The following is a 15,082-nucleotide window of genomic DNA, read 5'->3' on the forward strand; positions in this document are numbered from 1 at the left end:
GTCCAGATAAAAAATAACAAATTAGTTAAATCACAAAATAACATAGAGCACATAAAAAACACCTAATATATATTTTTAATAAAAACTAAGTCGAAATACCTCGATTTAAGATTTTTAGAAAGTCGAAGATTTTGTGATTTGGCACCGAAACAAACAACAGCGTCCTAGATAACGCCTTAGCTAGTACGTGGGACCGAGAATCTTTACTTTTTGTGGGACGGGTGGGCTCCACTCAAGCTTTTTTGGTTTAAAAATTGGGTGGGGGAGGGGGGACGATTCTGTTTGGAGGAAGGGAAGGAGACAATATATTTATATGTATAACGTCTTTTGTTAAGACACTATATATATAACGTCTTAACAAAAGATGCTATAGTTTCTCGCTTAAATTAATTTAAATATAGCGTCTTTTTAAAAGGCGCTATACTTAACTGGTCAAACAACTGTTAAAGTATAGCGTCTTTCAAAAAAATGCTATATATATTTTGGTCACTATTTGTTTTCCATATATTTTTGTTCTTTGAGTCCAAAAGAACCACATTTTGGTTCCGGACTCGTAAAAATTAGATACTTAATTATGCGAAGAAGAAAAATGTGTGTATCCCCCCATTAATTTTCAAAAAACTTGGGACTACTTTAACATTTATATTTAAGTTGCGGGGTTAATGAAGCAAAAATGGTTTTTCACTCCCATTAAAGAAAACCAAAAGGCAAGTTCGACGATTAGTTCCGGTTGTGCACCGTAGTTGGTAGGGTTTAAGGCGGCGGAGGAAAGATGAAGCCGGTGGTGGGAACAGTAGTGTCAAACAAGATGCAGAAATCAGTAGTGGTGGCTGTAGATAGACTCTTCCACAACAAGCTTTACAATCGCTATGTGAAGCGCACCTCTAAATTCATGGCTCATGACCAGAACGACGAATGCAACATCGGCGACCGCGTATGTAATTATACATTTTTTGTTTATTTCTCTCAGGAAAGTTTCTAGCTTGATTTGTTCTTAACTTTGAATAAGATGTTGAGTTATTTAATGAAATTTGTAAACTCAGGTAAAGTTAGATCATTCAAGACCATTGAGCAAGCGTAAGCACTGGGTTGTTTCTGAAATTTTGAAAAGAGCTAGAATTTATGTACCTCCACCAAAATCCAGCTCTGAGACTGACAGTAAGACGGGAGTGTCTGCCAATGCTAATTAGAGCAGAAAGTTTGGGCACAAATTTTAGGTATTTGCAGATCTTTTGCTTATCTTCTAAAGTTTTCTATGTTTACAAATTTGAGATATTCATGGTGGTTCAAGCATTAAGTATTTCTTTTTGTGCTTCTGATTATCATTTATTCATTTTTACCAAGTGTATTTTGAACACGAAATATCTATACTCATATAACACATGTCATACACCTTTAGATTTGTCGTCAAATCAAATAAAGAGTTGATGCAACGTAGGACCAGACTAAATACATTATGAAGTCAGGGGCGGAGGGAGAGTAGAAGCTACGGGTTCGACCGTACCCGGTAGCTTTGGTCCAAACCATATGTTTGTCTTAAGCAGAGGCGGACACAGGATTTGAGCAAGACGGGGCACACCACTGTATGCTAATCACCAGCGATATATATATATATATAACCATATGTTTGTCTTAAGCAGAGGCGGACCCAGGATTTGAGCAAGACGGGGGCACACCACTGTATGCTAAATTATCGCTGGTGATTAGCATATATATATAGAGAGAGATTTCTCCCCAAAATGGGTACTATGAGAAGAGAAAGAATAAAATTAATTAAGTTGACTATTGTGTATTAGTACTAAACTATAAATGAAATAAAAAAGAAGAAGATAAAAGTAAAAAAAAAAAAGCAATTTGTTATTAAATATAAATTATATTGTATTCAAAGAACTAAAATATTAATAAAGTTGACTATTATATATTAGTACTAAATTATAATTGAATTTAAAAAAGAAGAAGATAAAAGTAAAAGATAAAGCAATTTGCTATTAAATATAAATTACATTTTACTCAAAGAATAAAAATAAAAAGAGGAGAAAAAAGCTAAAGGGGAGTTTCGAACCAACGTCCTCATCATATTTGGGAATTAAAGGGCCCAAAGTAACCACTTCTCCCATCCACCTCTTTGTTTTAGGGGGCACACTTAAAATATTTAAGGGGTCCCATATATATGTACAAATATATATAATATGTATATACAGGATTTATGCCGAGGCTAACGGGGTCACGTGACCCCTCAAGCCACCATGTAGGTCCGCCTCTAGTCTTAAGTAATTCATTGAATATGTACAAATTATTAATGGAACCCATACGCATTAAATCCTGGCTCCGCCTCTGTGTGAAGTACCTTAGATTGGGAACTTCCTGAGCATATGAGGGAAGCTTCATTTTCCAAATAGCTTAATGCCCTGAAATCAAGCTAGATAATGAGAACTGTACACACTTTACCTGCCTGTGAAGTGATGACATGACATTGGATTATGCAAGTTCTCAGATTCAAAATGTGGAGCAGAGTTGCAAGCAGCATTCTAGTTAGCATTTGTGAACTCTGTTCATCCATCTGGCTTTTGTTGTGTGAGATAAGCATACCATTGATATGACTAAAGACAAATTTATCATGCTACCAATTTCTGCCAGATTTTTTTGTTTCAGTTTTGTTTGCATAACTGATAGGTAATTTGTACTTTACTTGATCCTACTGTTGCTAATCAAAGCTGAATTCAGAATCTATCTGCTTTAGATTCAATAAATTGAACATCTAGATTTCGTTGTCCAAACTGGGTTTTTTTCCCTATACGATTTTGTTATCAACATATAACCTCTGGATGCTGCAGCTAATACCAAAACTATTATCTTCAAATTTGAATTATGTGTGAAGGATATTAGTGTATCATGAAGCCTAGGCATAATTTCTTCCCTGCAGTCGAGCATATTTCTTATAACTTCCTTTTTACTGCACTGCACCTTTTGTGTTTCTCTTTCCCAACACAGTTCTCTTTGTTCCTTTTATCCCTCCAAGTCCTACACTGCCTATCTCAGAAAGTTGGTGGGGTGGTGGGGAGGATGAAAAGGACCAGAAGACTGAGTTGTTTGAGTATATTTGAAATTATTGTTATTGACAAATGAGCCACATTGCAATGTCATCGAGTTATTTGAGAAGTATTTTTGAAATTATGTTGTGCTATATTATTAACATGTGAGCAAATGTGCCATCTTCTATAAACTTACGTGATCGCCTTGTTCATCAGGTGAGAGCTCGACTCAATTTGACAGCTCCAACTTTGGAATGCAATCCAAAGAGCCGCACACATTAGCGAAGGAGGATCTTTGGTTGTTCTTCTGCATGAGGATTCAGGATGTTGATTGATGTATTGATTGTATTGCTGTACTGAAAGGATACACAGTTATCTGTTGTGTGGCAATTCTCTGGGGGGATATTGCAGCTTTTTTTGAGTTTGGAATAAAGTCACCAGCCTGCTTATATTCTTTATGAGCACTCTGTCACCTAAATTTTCTACTACTTTTTATGAGCTCAGAAAATTCAGTTGGTTAGAATATGTCATAAACAAGCATTAAACATTAAGCCAGAGGTTAGCTTGCATGTTACTCTGAACTTGAGCACATATGGTCTGCTTAACATATGCATAAACAGAAACTTCAACAGCTCTTACATCCTGCATGGAAAGAAAAGAAAGGAATCCAGAGGTCAGTTTTCAAGTGATTTTTCTGGTTGGAACATATAGCTTTAAGAAAAGCTTTTCAGTTATTATTAATGATTAACTCGTTTTATTTTCTTCCATTACCCATCAAAGAAAAGGAATAGACCTTAGTTTGTGTAGCTTTCAAATTAACTACAATTAATAACGGTTCTTTAATATGCAGCATATAACAAACGCTCGAGTCCAGAACGAGCTCGGACAATTATAGCTATGGCATGTAAATAATGCAAGAGCTTTATATATGTTAAATAAAGAAGTAAACTTCACATAACTAGTGAATTTACAACACGGTGATGTGATAAGCTGTATTTATTCTACGGTGTAGGGCTGGGCATATATCGGGTATAACCGATAGCCCGAACCGATAAAATGCTATTGGTTATCGATGTCGGGGTTATTGGGTAAATAGTTTCACAACGGTTTAATGTTATTTGACTATTGGGTTATCAATTCGGGTCTCGGTTTGCACTTTGCCCAGTTTAATAACGGTTTAACCGATAGCTCAATAAGCTTTAATAAAATTATAATTTTACCTACTAAATATATAAAGTCACCTTATGGCTCCATTCTCTCAATTCTCTCGGCAATTACTCTTCATCTTCAGACCTTAGCTTTTAGAGTAAGTTTTAAACTTTTCTGAATTTCTCATCTTAATTCTTCAGTTAAGATTGTTAGTTTTAAACTTTAAACAATTAATTGTTAATTTTTTTTAATTTTTCTATTTGTTTCTTTTGTTGCACTGATTCTTTAGTATTTACAAGATTAGGATTTTTTTTTCTATGAATTATGCCCACCCGCAGTGAGATAGTTAGTAATATTAGCTTGTTGAATGTCTTATTCCTTACTCCTACTAACTTAAAACTTTGAAATTTGAGATCATTCATTGAGATTTTTAAATGCAAAGAAAGTTTCTTTTCTAAAAATGAAATTTAATCCCTCTTTTTTAAGAACAAAAATTCAGTTCCATTCTCTTAACAGTATGATCACGATTTCTACTAAAAAACATGAAATTTTTAGATAATTTTATTCTTATCGGGTAAACCGATTACCGAACCGATAAGGGTCAATAACCGACTAACCGATACCCGATATCTTATCGATTCGGTTATCGGTTTAGCATATTTATAAACCGATAACCGATATGCCGAACCGATAACATTCACAACCGAACCGAACCGATTGATACCCGCCCCTACTACGGTGAGAACCAAACCAGTAATAAGCTAGAACTAGACAATATAAAGGAGTAGTCCGGTCACAAGGCATCCCGCATTCACGCAGAGCCTGCAGAATGGCCGCACCCCAAAAGATAATGATGTAGATAGCATATTCTAATGCAATCATTAGTGGCTGTTTCCATGGGTTGAACCAGTAACATACAAGTCCACGTAAACAACTTTATCGTTGCTCACTAAGACAATGTAATTAATCAATTATAATGAAGGAACACGGCTTCTTATTATATCCAGGTCCTCATGACCATAGGTGGTAGCGGAGGTCTCCTCCGACCTGATTTTGGCTTGGGCTTGGAACTTTTTTGCTATATTATCTATATTCCTCTTTAGTCACCTGACCCTCATATCTGTCTGTTCCTGCACTTCCCTTGTGGAAGGGAGGCATCTGCAGTTTTTTTGACAAGCTCACTTCAGATTTGGCATAAGGACAGCTATTTGACCTATACTAGAATGGCTTCTTCTTGTCAGATTCTTCTTCAGAGTCAAGTGCATTGCATGATGTGACGGTGCTGTTAAATTTTCAGCTTCCTTTTGTGCATTAAATGGACAATATGTGCTCAATTTTAACAAACTCAAAGGATTATGTGCGATCAAGATTATATAATAAGGACAAAGACTTGCCCAAACATAAGAAGAATTTTGATTAAAAACTCTATTTCTTAGTGCCCCTGGTCTTTCGAGTTGTTCAAGACTCACAAATCAAAATGTTAAGCAGAGCATCAGATCATCCTTTTCTCATACTTTCTCATTGAGCTCGCACAAACTCAACCCCTTTCATGGGAGTGCAGGCATGTGACATATCTAATGTGCATCAATCTTGAATCATGATTAGTTTTTGGAAACTGAAACTAATGCACCCAACAATAAACCTTCTAATCTAACAGTCAATCTTACCTCTACTCTTTGGGTAGCTGCAATTCTGAAGATGTGTGCCATGGGCCTATTACTAGAATTTACCCATTTTTCAATATTCTTCCCTTGCAGTGAATGTCACCGCACAAAGTCAACCTATCCAGCTCAGAGTTGTTGAGCGCTCAGAAGGATTACAATATCTATTCATCTAACTCAATTCTGCTGAACCCGTAGCTTTTTCTCAGCTTTCTTTCTTTCATTTCTCGCCTTACATCTTCCACTCCAGGCCAGTTTTCGGATTCAGCATATACCAAGCTTAATAAAGCAAAATTAGCAGCATTTCCGGGTTCAGAGTTGGTGAGTCTGTGAGCCAAATGTTCTGCAACTTCCAGTTTTCCATGTAATTTACAAGAAGCAATCAGGGAACTCCAAATTCTGTTGCTAGGTTTCATAGGCATTCTGCTAATGACTTCACTAGCATCTTCTAGCTTACCTGCCCTTCCCAGGAGATCAATGTAGCAAGCATAGAGCTCCACAGTCATTGAGAAGCTCTTATCCTCTGACGCTTCATCAAAGAGCTTCTTTCCCTCCTCAAAAAGACCACTGTGATTACAAGCTGATAAAACTGCAAGTAATGCAATGGAATCAATCTTTATCCCACTCTCTTTCATCTCATGAAAAAGTTCCACAGCTTTATCTCCAAAACCATGAGTCCCATAAGCACTGATTAGCGCACTCCATGATGCAGAATCTCTTATAGCCATCTCTTGGAAAACTTGAGCAGAGTCCTTAAGAAAACCACATTTTGAGTACATATTTATGAGGGAGTTACCAATGAACAACTGTGAGTTAAGACCACTTCTAAAAACATAACCATGCAGTCCCCTCCCATGGCATACTGATAACAGATTAGTACAAGCAGAGATTACTGCCAATAAAGTAACATCATTCAGTCGAATTCCACTCAGCTGCATCTCATTGAAAAGCTTTATAGCTTCTTGACAACTAGATTTACTTCGAGAATAGCTCGTTATGATAGCAGTCCACAATACCACATCTTTTTTAGTTGAACGATCGAATATCTTCTTTATACCCCGCAATGCTTCCCCACATTGAGAATACATGTGTACAATAGCAGATGAAAAATGAGAGTCCGAGTCGAACCCATGGCGAAATGCATAACCATGAATCTCTTTTCCATACTTTTCTGCACCCAACTCAGCACAAGCTGGTAATATACTAGTCAATGTAACTCTATTTGGTTTAACATTTTCCACCTGCATTTCGCGAAATAATTCAAGTGCTTCGATGTACAACTCCCCAGCTATGTATCCAGATAGCATTGCAGTCCATGATACCTCGTTTCTCACTTCCATTCTCTGAAAAACATGGTAAGCCGAGTCCGGCGCACGACATTTCCAATAGAAGTCTACCAATGCAGTTAGAAAGAAAATTGAATTTTCTATTCTTTCATCAACTATTGTAAGAGCATGCATAGCTCTTCCTAGTCTCAAATTCTTGGTCTCAACACATGCAGATAAAATGCAAGCCATTAACTCAGGCTTTGGCGCAAAACCCTGTACATACATCTCCTTAAACAACTCCAATGACTGAAATAAATACCCATTTTGATAATAGCAATTTATCATGGAATTCCAGGATATGGTATCTCTATTCGGCATTGTATCAAACAGTTGGTATGCAGCTTTTGTATCGGAGAATTTTGCATACATTGATATAAGAGAATTGGATATTGTGGATTCTGAAGAATACCCATTTTTAAGGACATAGCAGTGAAGCTGACAGCCGAAGAATTGATGGGCTTTCGTATGAGCACAAGCCTTGATGATTGAAGGAAGAAGGAAGTTGATATTTGCATGGCAGTTGGAAAAGCAGTGAGCTTTTGCACTGTAAAGCTCAAGCGCTTGATCATATTTTCCCTTCAGAACCAACTGTTTGATCGTGTTGTGAATATCTGATGATGATGATGCTAAAGTTGATAGTGACCGTCCGATTAGTTTTCCCATTTTACTATTTGTCCAAACTGATTACTTCTCTCGGCCATTTCCAGTCCAGCTTCTCTGGGCAAGTTTCAGACCATCTTTAGCATGATTTAATTGTCTACTTATCAACAACTAGGGGTGTTCATGTTTGAATTGGTTTTCCCCCTTAAAAGTAAATCAAACCAACTGAGTCTGTTTCGCTTTGCTGATTTAGAGTAGCCGATAAGCATTAGGTGCTGAAAAGCACTTTTAAGTGCTGAAACTGATTTAAAAAATAAGTAGTTACGTGTTTGGATAAAAGTGCTGAAATTAATGATAAGCATATGGAGAATTGGGTATACGAAGAGTTTTGTTTTAAAAAAAAAGTATTTTAGGGATAGAATAGTAAATATTTTGGTCAAACCTAAAGTGCTTATAAGCTGGAATTTGATAAGTTAGGGGAGACTGACTTATGGCTTTTGACTTATTTTTGGCTTATAAGTACTTAACTTATAAGCACTTTTAATTTTACCAAACGCGTAGATAAGCCAAAAAATACTTATAAGCCAGTTTGACCAGCTTATATGTTTAGCCAAACACCCTCTAAGTCAGTTTTTTAAATATTAGAACCAACAAATCAATTTTATCAATTCGATTTATGTTAATTTTTATCAGTTTTTCAATTTTTATTGACTTTTTTCATAAAGATATTTCGGCGACTATTTTTATTATCACACTATTAAACCAATTGATTTTTGAGAAATCTATCACTTACCAAAATATATTGATGATAATTGAATTAAATAGTGACGAATAATTTAAAGACTCAATTAAAAATAAATTATTTTTAACATGAAATAGATTCTCGTACTTAGCAAAAGAAAACCACAACTAAAATGTAAAGACAAAGAACTAGATTATCATACTAACAAAGAACTAGATTAAAAGTACAAACGATTAATATGTACCATAAAATTTTAAAAACTTTATATAAAAATATACATATATATAGGTGTAATAATAAATTTTAAATAGCTACTTCTATAGTCGGTTTGGTTCTGTTTTTTCGGTTATTTCTTTATTTAAAACCAAAATCAAACCAAACCAAAAGAGTATCAATTTTTTTGGTCTGCTTAACTCAATTTCCGATTTGGTTCAATTTTTCGGGTTGTTATGAACACCCCTATGTATCATATTTTATTGTAGTTAATAACGGACAGGATATGTACTGTACAGATGGTGAAGATAAGAATTTAGTCTAAGGGTGTTCAAAAAAAATGAAAAACTGAACCAAACTGACAATCAAAACTGATTTCAAACCAACATGCTCTATAATTTAATTTCTTTAATTTTTTCAATTTTAAAAAGACAATATTTGGTTGGGAAAAGTTGTATAGACATATCGGAAACGTCTTCTAAACCGCCCCATTCATCCAAAAGAGAATGGAAGGGACCTATGTATTTGCATGAACCCTGCAGATTTAACCCCTATCTACACTCCCGTAGCAATTATGTCACCACGCTGCAGAACGGGAGCTCGTGTAGAACCTTTTATTTTGGCCTAACGGCGGCTGAACGCAACAAAATTGCTTGAATTTTGTATCTTCTATATTGAAGTTATTAAGGAGTGATTTATGTATTATTTTAATTACTCCTATTAAGGTTAAGATAAGCTTGAGATTTATAAATCGATGTTAGGTTATTTGATTTATTAGGGAAAATAATTGTCACATCACTAAAAAGATTCTCATATATATTTGATATTGGTCCATATCCATTAAGGAATTAGGACATCTTCAACCTTTACCTTATTTTTGGTCTCCATAATGAGAATTTTCTCATTTTGAGAACAACTTAACTCCAACCATTCCCCTATTTTTTCCCTCAAAAGAGAATATTCTTTTTTATATTCTTCTCTATCTTATTATATTATTATCTTTCATTTCAATTTTATTTTTTACTTTCCATTAAACAAATTCCATCTTTTATTTTCATTAATTTGTAATTTCCATTAAAACAATTCCATAAAATTTTAATAATATAATTTGTAAGCAATTATTATAGATTAACTAATAATTCAAATAAAAGTGAAATCATTGCAATACAAGATTAATTAAATACATATTACATAACGATAAAATTCATTCGAATTACTACATCAATATTCATTTGCACCATTCATTTTTTTAGATGATTATATATTTTTTGTACAATTATAACTTATAATAAAATTAACTTACAATTTTACATAAAAATAATAAATGCACGAAAATTAATTTATCATAATTATACGCCAAAGTTAAAATGTAAAATTAATATTATAAAGATACTACATAAACATAATTAAGTATATATAAAAAGATAAATTAAAAGAGTTAAATAATAAAATAATAATAAAATCTGTATGAACAATATGGGGGTACACTAGGGCTGTGCACGGATCGGATCGGATCGGATTTAGCATATTTCGGATTCGAATTTCGAATTTCGAATTCTAGAAAATGCAATCCGAATCCGATCCGAATTATATCGGATCAGATCGGATTTTAAAGTTTGGATCGGATCGGATATCGGATCGTATTATTATGCCTCAAAGTTAAACTAATATGTATATTTTCTTTGTAAAAGAGGCAATACATTAAGAAAAATTCATGTTTATGCAATTATGAGAGTACTATGGTGTCAATATAGCTAAATCTAGCAATTGTAAAGGTAATAACTTGGAGGTTGATGTAAATTAAAGTGTAGTATTTATACATGTCCTAATAATTTCGGATTTCGGATTGGATTGGATTAAAATATACCAATCCGAAATCCGATCCGAAATCCAAAATTTTAATAAACATAATCCGAAATCCGATCCAATCCGAAATCCGAAATTCAAAATTGAATGGATCGGTTCGGATTTCGGATATCCGATTCGAATGAACAGCCCTAGGGTACACTATTCATCCCCCATTTTGGGGGCAAAAATGGGGAAAGGTTGGAGCTTCATTACCCTAAAAATTGCCCCCATTATAGAAAAATGGGGTAAGGTTGGAGATGGCCTTAACGGATAATACAAACTTCGAAAGCATTTAACAAAAGCAAGATTGTGAAGGGAAGACATGTCTTTCAGCGAGAAATGACGTGATTCGTGTAGAGATTTTAACATTATAAAATATACTAATAATATAAATATTTTTTTTACGCGATCAGTGTATATAAGTTAAATCCAATATGAAATGAGCTTCTAAACAAGGAAACATTATGTTCCTAATGCAAAGAGCTTCTAAAGAAGACAAATCACTAACGTATGGTACATTGAAGGGTAACAACTATTTCTATAACAAATTAGATAGCTAGAAAAAATAGGTGTGAAACGTCACAAAATTGTCCATAGCAAGAGAATCAGAGACAATAAAATCCGTGTATAGGCAAGTTTTGGTTCTGCACCTCCATAGTATGGTTCGATCGTGATCCCAAACTTACAACTTGGCGTAGATGGATCCGACTTTGTGATTGTCCCAAGCCCTGAGAACTTGCAGGCATCGTCGAGCTGATCGTTTATCTGATAGTAGCTGTTGAATGCATATGAAACATTTCCTCGCGCATCCAGGCCTCCACATGATGTCCCATAACCAAGGCTTGTGCAATCAGCACGCGCGCAAGCATAACTCACACTAGGCGCAATCTGGGGGTCATCAAGCTTAGCGTCAGGCTTGAGCACACACCATTTTCTTTCCAAATACTTCACATTACTAGCTGGAACTAAAGATCCTGAATTTGTAGTGCCAAGGTTAAGTAAGTATTTTGGTCGCCCATCATAGGCGAATATTCCCCAGTGACGTTCGAAATTCCCAGGTTGGATACTTTTTGCATCCTCGTCAATTAAACTAAACAGATAGGCATCAACAGGCCCAGGCCTCATAGGGGTGCCTTTTCCTTCTGATATATGAGCCATGAACCCTTGGTTGAAACGCTGCGCTAGTTGTAGGTTAGCATTGCGGTCCCCATCTGTGGGCCAACCAATTTCTCCGACTATAATAGGTAAGTTCCCGAACCCATTCTTCTTTAAAGCCCACACAAGAGTGTCATGATTTGCATCAAACATGTTGGTGTAGATTGTCCCGCCATCGTTTAGAGGTGTTGCATTTCCATCAAAGAACGCATATTCAACTGGAAAGTTGGAATCTATATAGAGGCTTATGAATGGGTAGATATTGATTGTAAAAGGGCAACCATTATCGCTTAAGAACTTGACTATTTGGATCACAAAGTCATGGATCTCAGCTCTAAAATCACCACCGGATGGCAAGCTACTGGCACTCTCATAAACATCGGCATTGAGGGGGACGGTGACCTTCACTTGATTACCATGGCCAGCCTTTACGAGTGCAGTTTGGATATTTTGTAGAGCAGGAAAAGTTGTTCTTAGGTAACTTCCATTATATGTTTCTAAGAAAGGCTCATTTCCAACTGCAACATACCTACAAAGTCAAAAGCAGTGTATGTACACATTGAGGTCTACGCTTATAATACAACTTATACTAAGTCAAGGTGATTTAATTCAAGTAGAGGTCATGGTCTTGCATACAATACACAGAACAAAACAGAACAAGAAGCAGAGAAGAAAAAAAGAACAGGATATAACCAATCTTGTTACTATGAGTTCAGTGGAATACTGTCTCTTGAACCCCGGCAACCATAGTTGATTGGCATTCACTCTCTAGTAAAGCTTAATGCACATGACACATAACCTCGTCGTCCTCCAGGAGTTTCTTATACTTGAATTTACAAACAGAATTTGCTCACAACTTTACATAGATGACAAATCCGACTTCTTTGATCCACACCCATGTCGGGTGCCCAAACACGTATCCAAGCAACATAGTCAGATAGAATGCGATAGTTTCAATTCTCAAACCCACAAACTATAGCAACCTTGTTAAGCTCAATCAATTATCAACCTAGTTTATGAGAATTTAGAGTTTGGCCTATGCATTAAAAAGGTAGGTCCGTAATGCTTAGTCACTCGCCAATACGCTGAAATACGACGCCCCCAACTCAGGGACAGAGCTAGTATTTCGGGCGAACTCAGTAGCTTTTGCTTATACCCTGTATTTGTGTAAGGAAATCAATTAAACATATATAAATATTTAATTGTGAACCCTTTAACTAAGACGAGTTATGAATTTAATTACAAATTAAAAATCCATAAACTTCAAATCATGGCTCCGCCTATGCCCCAACTAGTATGTAGCCAAGCTCATTGTCTATGAGAACTTTTTCATACAGAAATGTGAAATATACATAATGCTGGCAAATATAGGTGAGAGAGGTTTACCTGATGTTCACATTGTTGTCAGAAAGATGGATAGAAACATTCTTGGAAACCCATTTCTCAGCAGCTTTCAAGCTACCCAAGGTTGTTAGCATGTCATTAGGAATACCAACCATAACTTCAATGTCAGAATTGCCCAAAGCCTTAAGTGTATCATAATCAGCATCAAAAAGCTTAACCTTTTGGAACCCATTGTCTTTTAGCATTTTGACTAGTATCTCAGGAGGCAAATTGTGTGTTGATTGAGTGCCCCAATTGGCACCTATCCCACAAACTAAATGCAATATGGAAACCATTGACAAGGTTACAAGACATAATACCCCAAATGACTTAGAAAAAGCAAAAGATCGCATTTTGCCAATAACCTCTGCTAGATAACACCACCCCAAAAACAAAACAAATTCAAGAGCTAAAGAAAGTTCTTTTCTATAACCAAGTGAGCTCAAGCTACAAGATTGAGAGTCAGCAGAAACTAAATCAATAACAAGAAAGAGTCCAGAATGGAACTATAGCAAAATAGAGCTAGATATTATACAAAAATTCAGATACAGATAAGGAAAAAGGCAAGATTTTTAACACAGAAATACATAAAATTCACAGACTATATTTAGCTAGCCTATTATTCCACTTCCAAACAGAAAAGTGAAGTGATTATTTTGAAATTATAGAGGGAAGGAAAGGGAGAAAGGAGTCGGAACTGAGAAAGCAGAAAGAGCAACTGACCAATAATGTACTAGAAATTTCAAGCTAAACACAAAAAAGTTTTTCTTTTTATTATGAGAAAGGGTAACTAAGAAGAGAAAGAGACTTATCTAGAAGAAACAGAAGTGGACAAAGTGAGTCATCACAGACATAATGAAGAGTTTAAGGATCTAGATTCTTCTATCCTAGTCAATAGCTAAGAATCACTATCTTCTCTTCTTTCCTTTAGCTGAATCTTTCTATCTTATCAAGTCTAAAGAGAGTGTGCGTCCGTGCAATTCTTTTTTTTATTTTTCTTTGGCAAGTTAAATGTACAATTTTTTTTGGCAACTTGAGTAAAATAAATCTTGTTAAAAGCAAAATGTGAATAAGCAGAAAAAAACAATCACAAATACAGAAAAGGAAATAAAGAGAAGTGCATTCATGACGTTTTCGACCCAAAGCTGCTGGCATTTTCTGAAATATAGTAAGCAAAGCCCCTACTTCTGAGTCTGAGGTGTCTGACGTTGACACAACGGTGTTACTTTTAATTTACTGCTTAATGCTCTTCATTTCTCCGTTTAATTAACGGTGAGTCATTAATGGTTATGTCTTGAAGGAAAATATTTTATCATAAATCTCTGATTGATCTCTACAATTTTTTATTTTCTCGACATGCAACATATTTTTACTAGAAACATAAAGGTCAATTACTAATTTTATTCTAAAATCATATTTAGATATGAATTAAATAAACCAAATACTAAATAACTACGGTTTCCTACTACAACTTGGAATTAGTTTTCCAACATTCTCCCGTAATTCAAAGTTGTATACGTCTGACTTATTCGTTGTGCAGTTATGTTGGGGCACTTCTCTCCGACTCTCAATTTTGATGAAGCGCATGTCTTCATCCCTCGATTTGTTGAAACACCTCTCTTCAACTCATGTTGATGCACTTTGTCACCAACACTCAATTTTTGTTGAAGCACCTGTCTCCAACTCACGTTGATGCACTTTGCACCAACCATTGATGCACTTTGTCACCAACACTCAATTTTTTTTGTTGAAGTACCTGTCTCCAACAACCATTGATGCACTTTGTCACCAACGCCTAATTTTGTTGAAACTCCTGTCTCCAACTCACGTTGATACACTTTGTCACCAACCGTTGGATGCACTTTGTCACCAACACTCAATTTTGTTGAAATACATAATCAACTTCCAACTTTTTTTTAAACCTCTCCAATTTTTAGAGAAGAGTTTCTTAATCTTGTGTCATATTTGTTG

At 35.3% G+C, this 15,082-nt stretch overlaps 3 protein-coding genes across 3 annotated transcripts; 1 reads left to right on the forward strand and 2 right to left on the reverse strand.

Moving 5' to 3' along the window:
- Positions 1–717: 717 nt before the first annotated feature.
- LOC104230503 (uncharacterized) lies at positions 718–3,490 on the forward strand. The gene is made up of 3 exons (XM_009783329.2): positions 718–934; positions 1,044–1,217; positions 3,249–3,490. The coding sequence occupies exons 1-2, from the start codon at positions 773–775 to the stop codon at positions 1,188–1,190; spliced, it is 309 nt and encodes a 102-aa protein (XP_009781631.1). The 5' UTR covers positions 718–772; the 3' UTR covers positions 1,191–1,217; positions 3,249–3,490.
- Positions 3,491–6,006: 2,516 nt separating this feature from the next.
- LOC104230502 (pentatricopeptide repeat-containing protein At4g31070, mitochondrial) lies at positions 6,007–7,833 on the reverse strand. The gene has a single exon (XM_009783327.2). The coding sequence runs from the start codon at positions 7,831–7,833 to the stop codon at positions 6,007–6,009; it is 1,827 nt and encodes a 608-aa protein (XP_009781629.1).
- A 3,155-nt stretch (positions 7,834–10,988) lies between these two features.
- LOC104230501 (glucan endo-1,3-beta-glucosidase 6-like) lies at positions 10,989–14,024 on the reverse strand. The gene is made up of 2 exons (XM_009783326.2): positions 13,115–14,024; positions 10,989–12,257 (listed from the first exon to the last, which is right to left on the reverse strand). Exons 1-2 carry the CDS (start codon positions 13,462–13,464, stop codon positions 11,153–11,155), a joined length of 1,455 nt encoding a protein of 484 aa, XP_009781628.1. The 5' UTR covers positions 13,465–14,024; the 3' UTR covers positions 10,989–11,152.
- Between the last annotated feature and the right edge of the window lie 1,058 nt (positions 14,025–15,082).

The sequence above is a fragment of the Nicotiana sylvestris genome, chromosome 7, assembly GCF_000393655.2.
Source record: "Nicotiana sylvestris chromosome 7, ASM39365v2, whole genome shotgun sequence".
NCBI classification, from domain to species: domain Eukaryota; kingdom Viridiplantae; phylum Streptophyta; class Magnoliopsida; order Solanales; family Solanaceae; genus Nicotiana; species Nicotiana sylvestris.

Excerpts from the sequence above, each read along its gene's own strand:
- LOC104230502 (XM_009783327.2), bottom strand. The coding sequence starts at position 7,833 with ATGGGAAAACTAATCGGACGGTCACTATCAACTTTAGCATCATCATCA.
- LOC104230503 (XM_009783329.2), top strand. The coding sequence starts at position 773 with ATGAAGCCGGTGGTGGGAACAGTAGTGTCAAACAAGATGCAGAAATCA. Across the intron at positions 935-1,043 it reads AATGCAACATCGGCGACCGC|GTAAAGTTAGATCATTCAAG; the intron begins GTATGTAATTAT and ends TTGTAAACTCAG.
- LOC104230501 (XM_009783326.2), bottom strand. The coding sequence starts at position 13,464 with ATGCGATCTTTTGCTTTTTCTAAGTCATTTGGGGTATTATGTCTTGTA. Across the intron at positions 12,258-13,114 it reads GACAACAATGTGAACATCAG|GTATGTTGCAGTTGGAAATG; the intron begins GTAAACCTCTCT and ends TTGACTTTGTAG.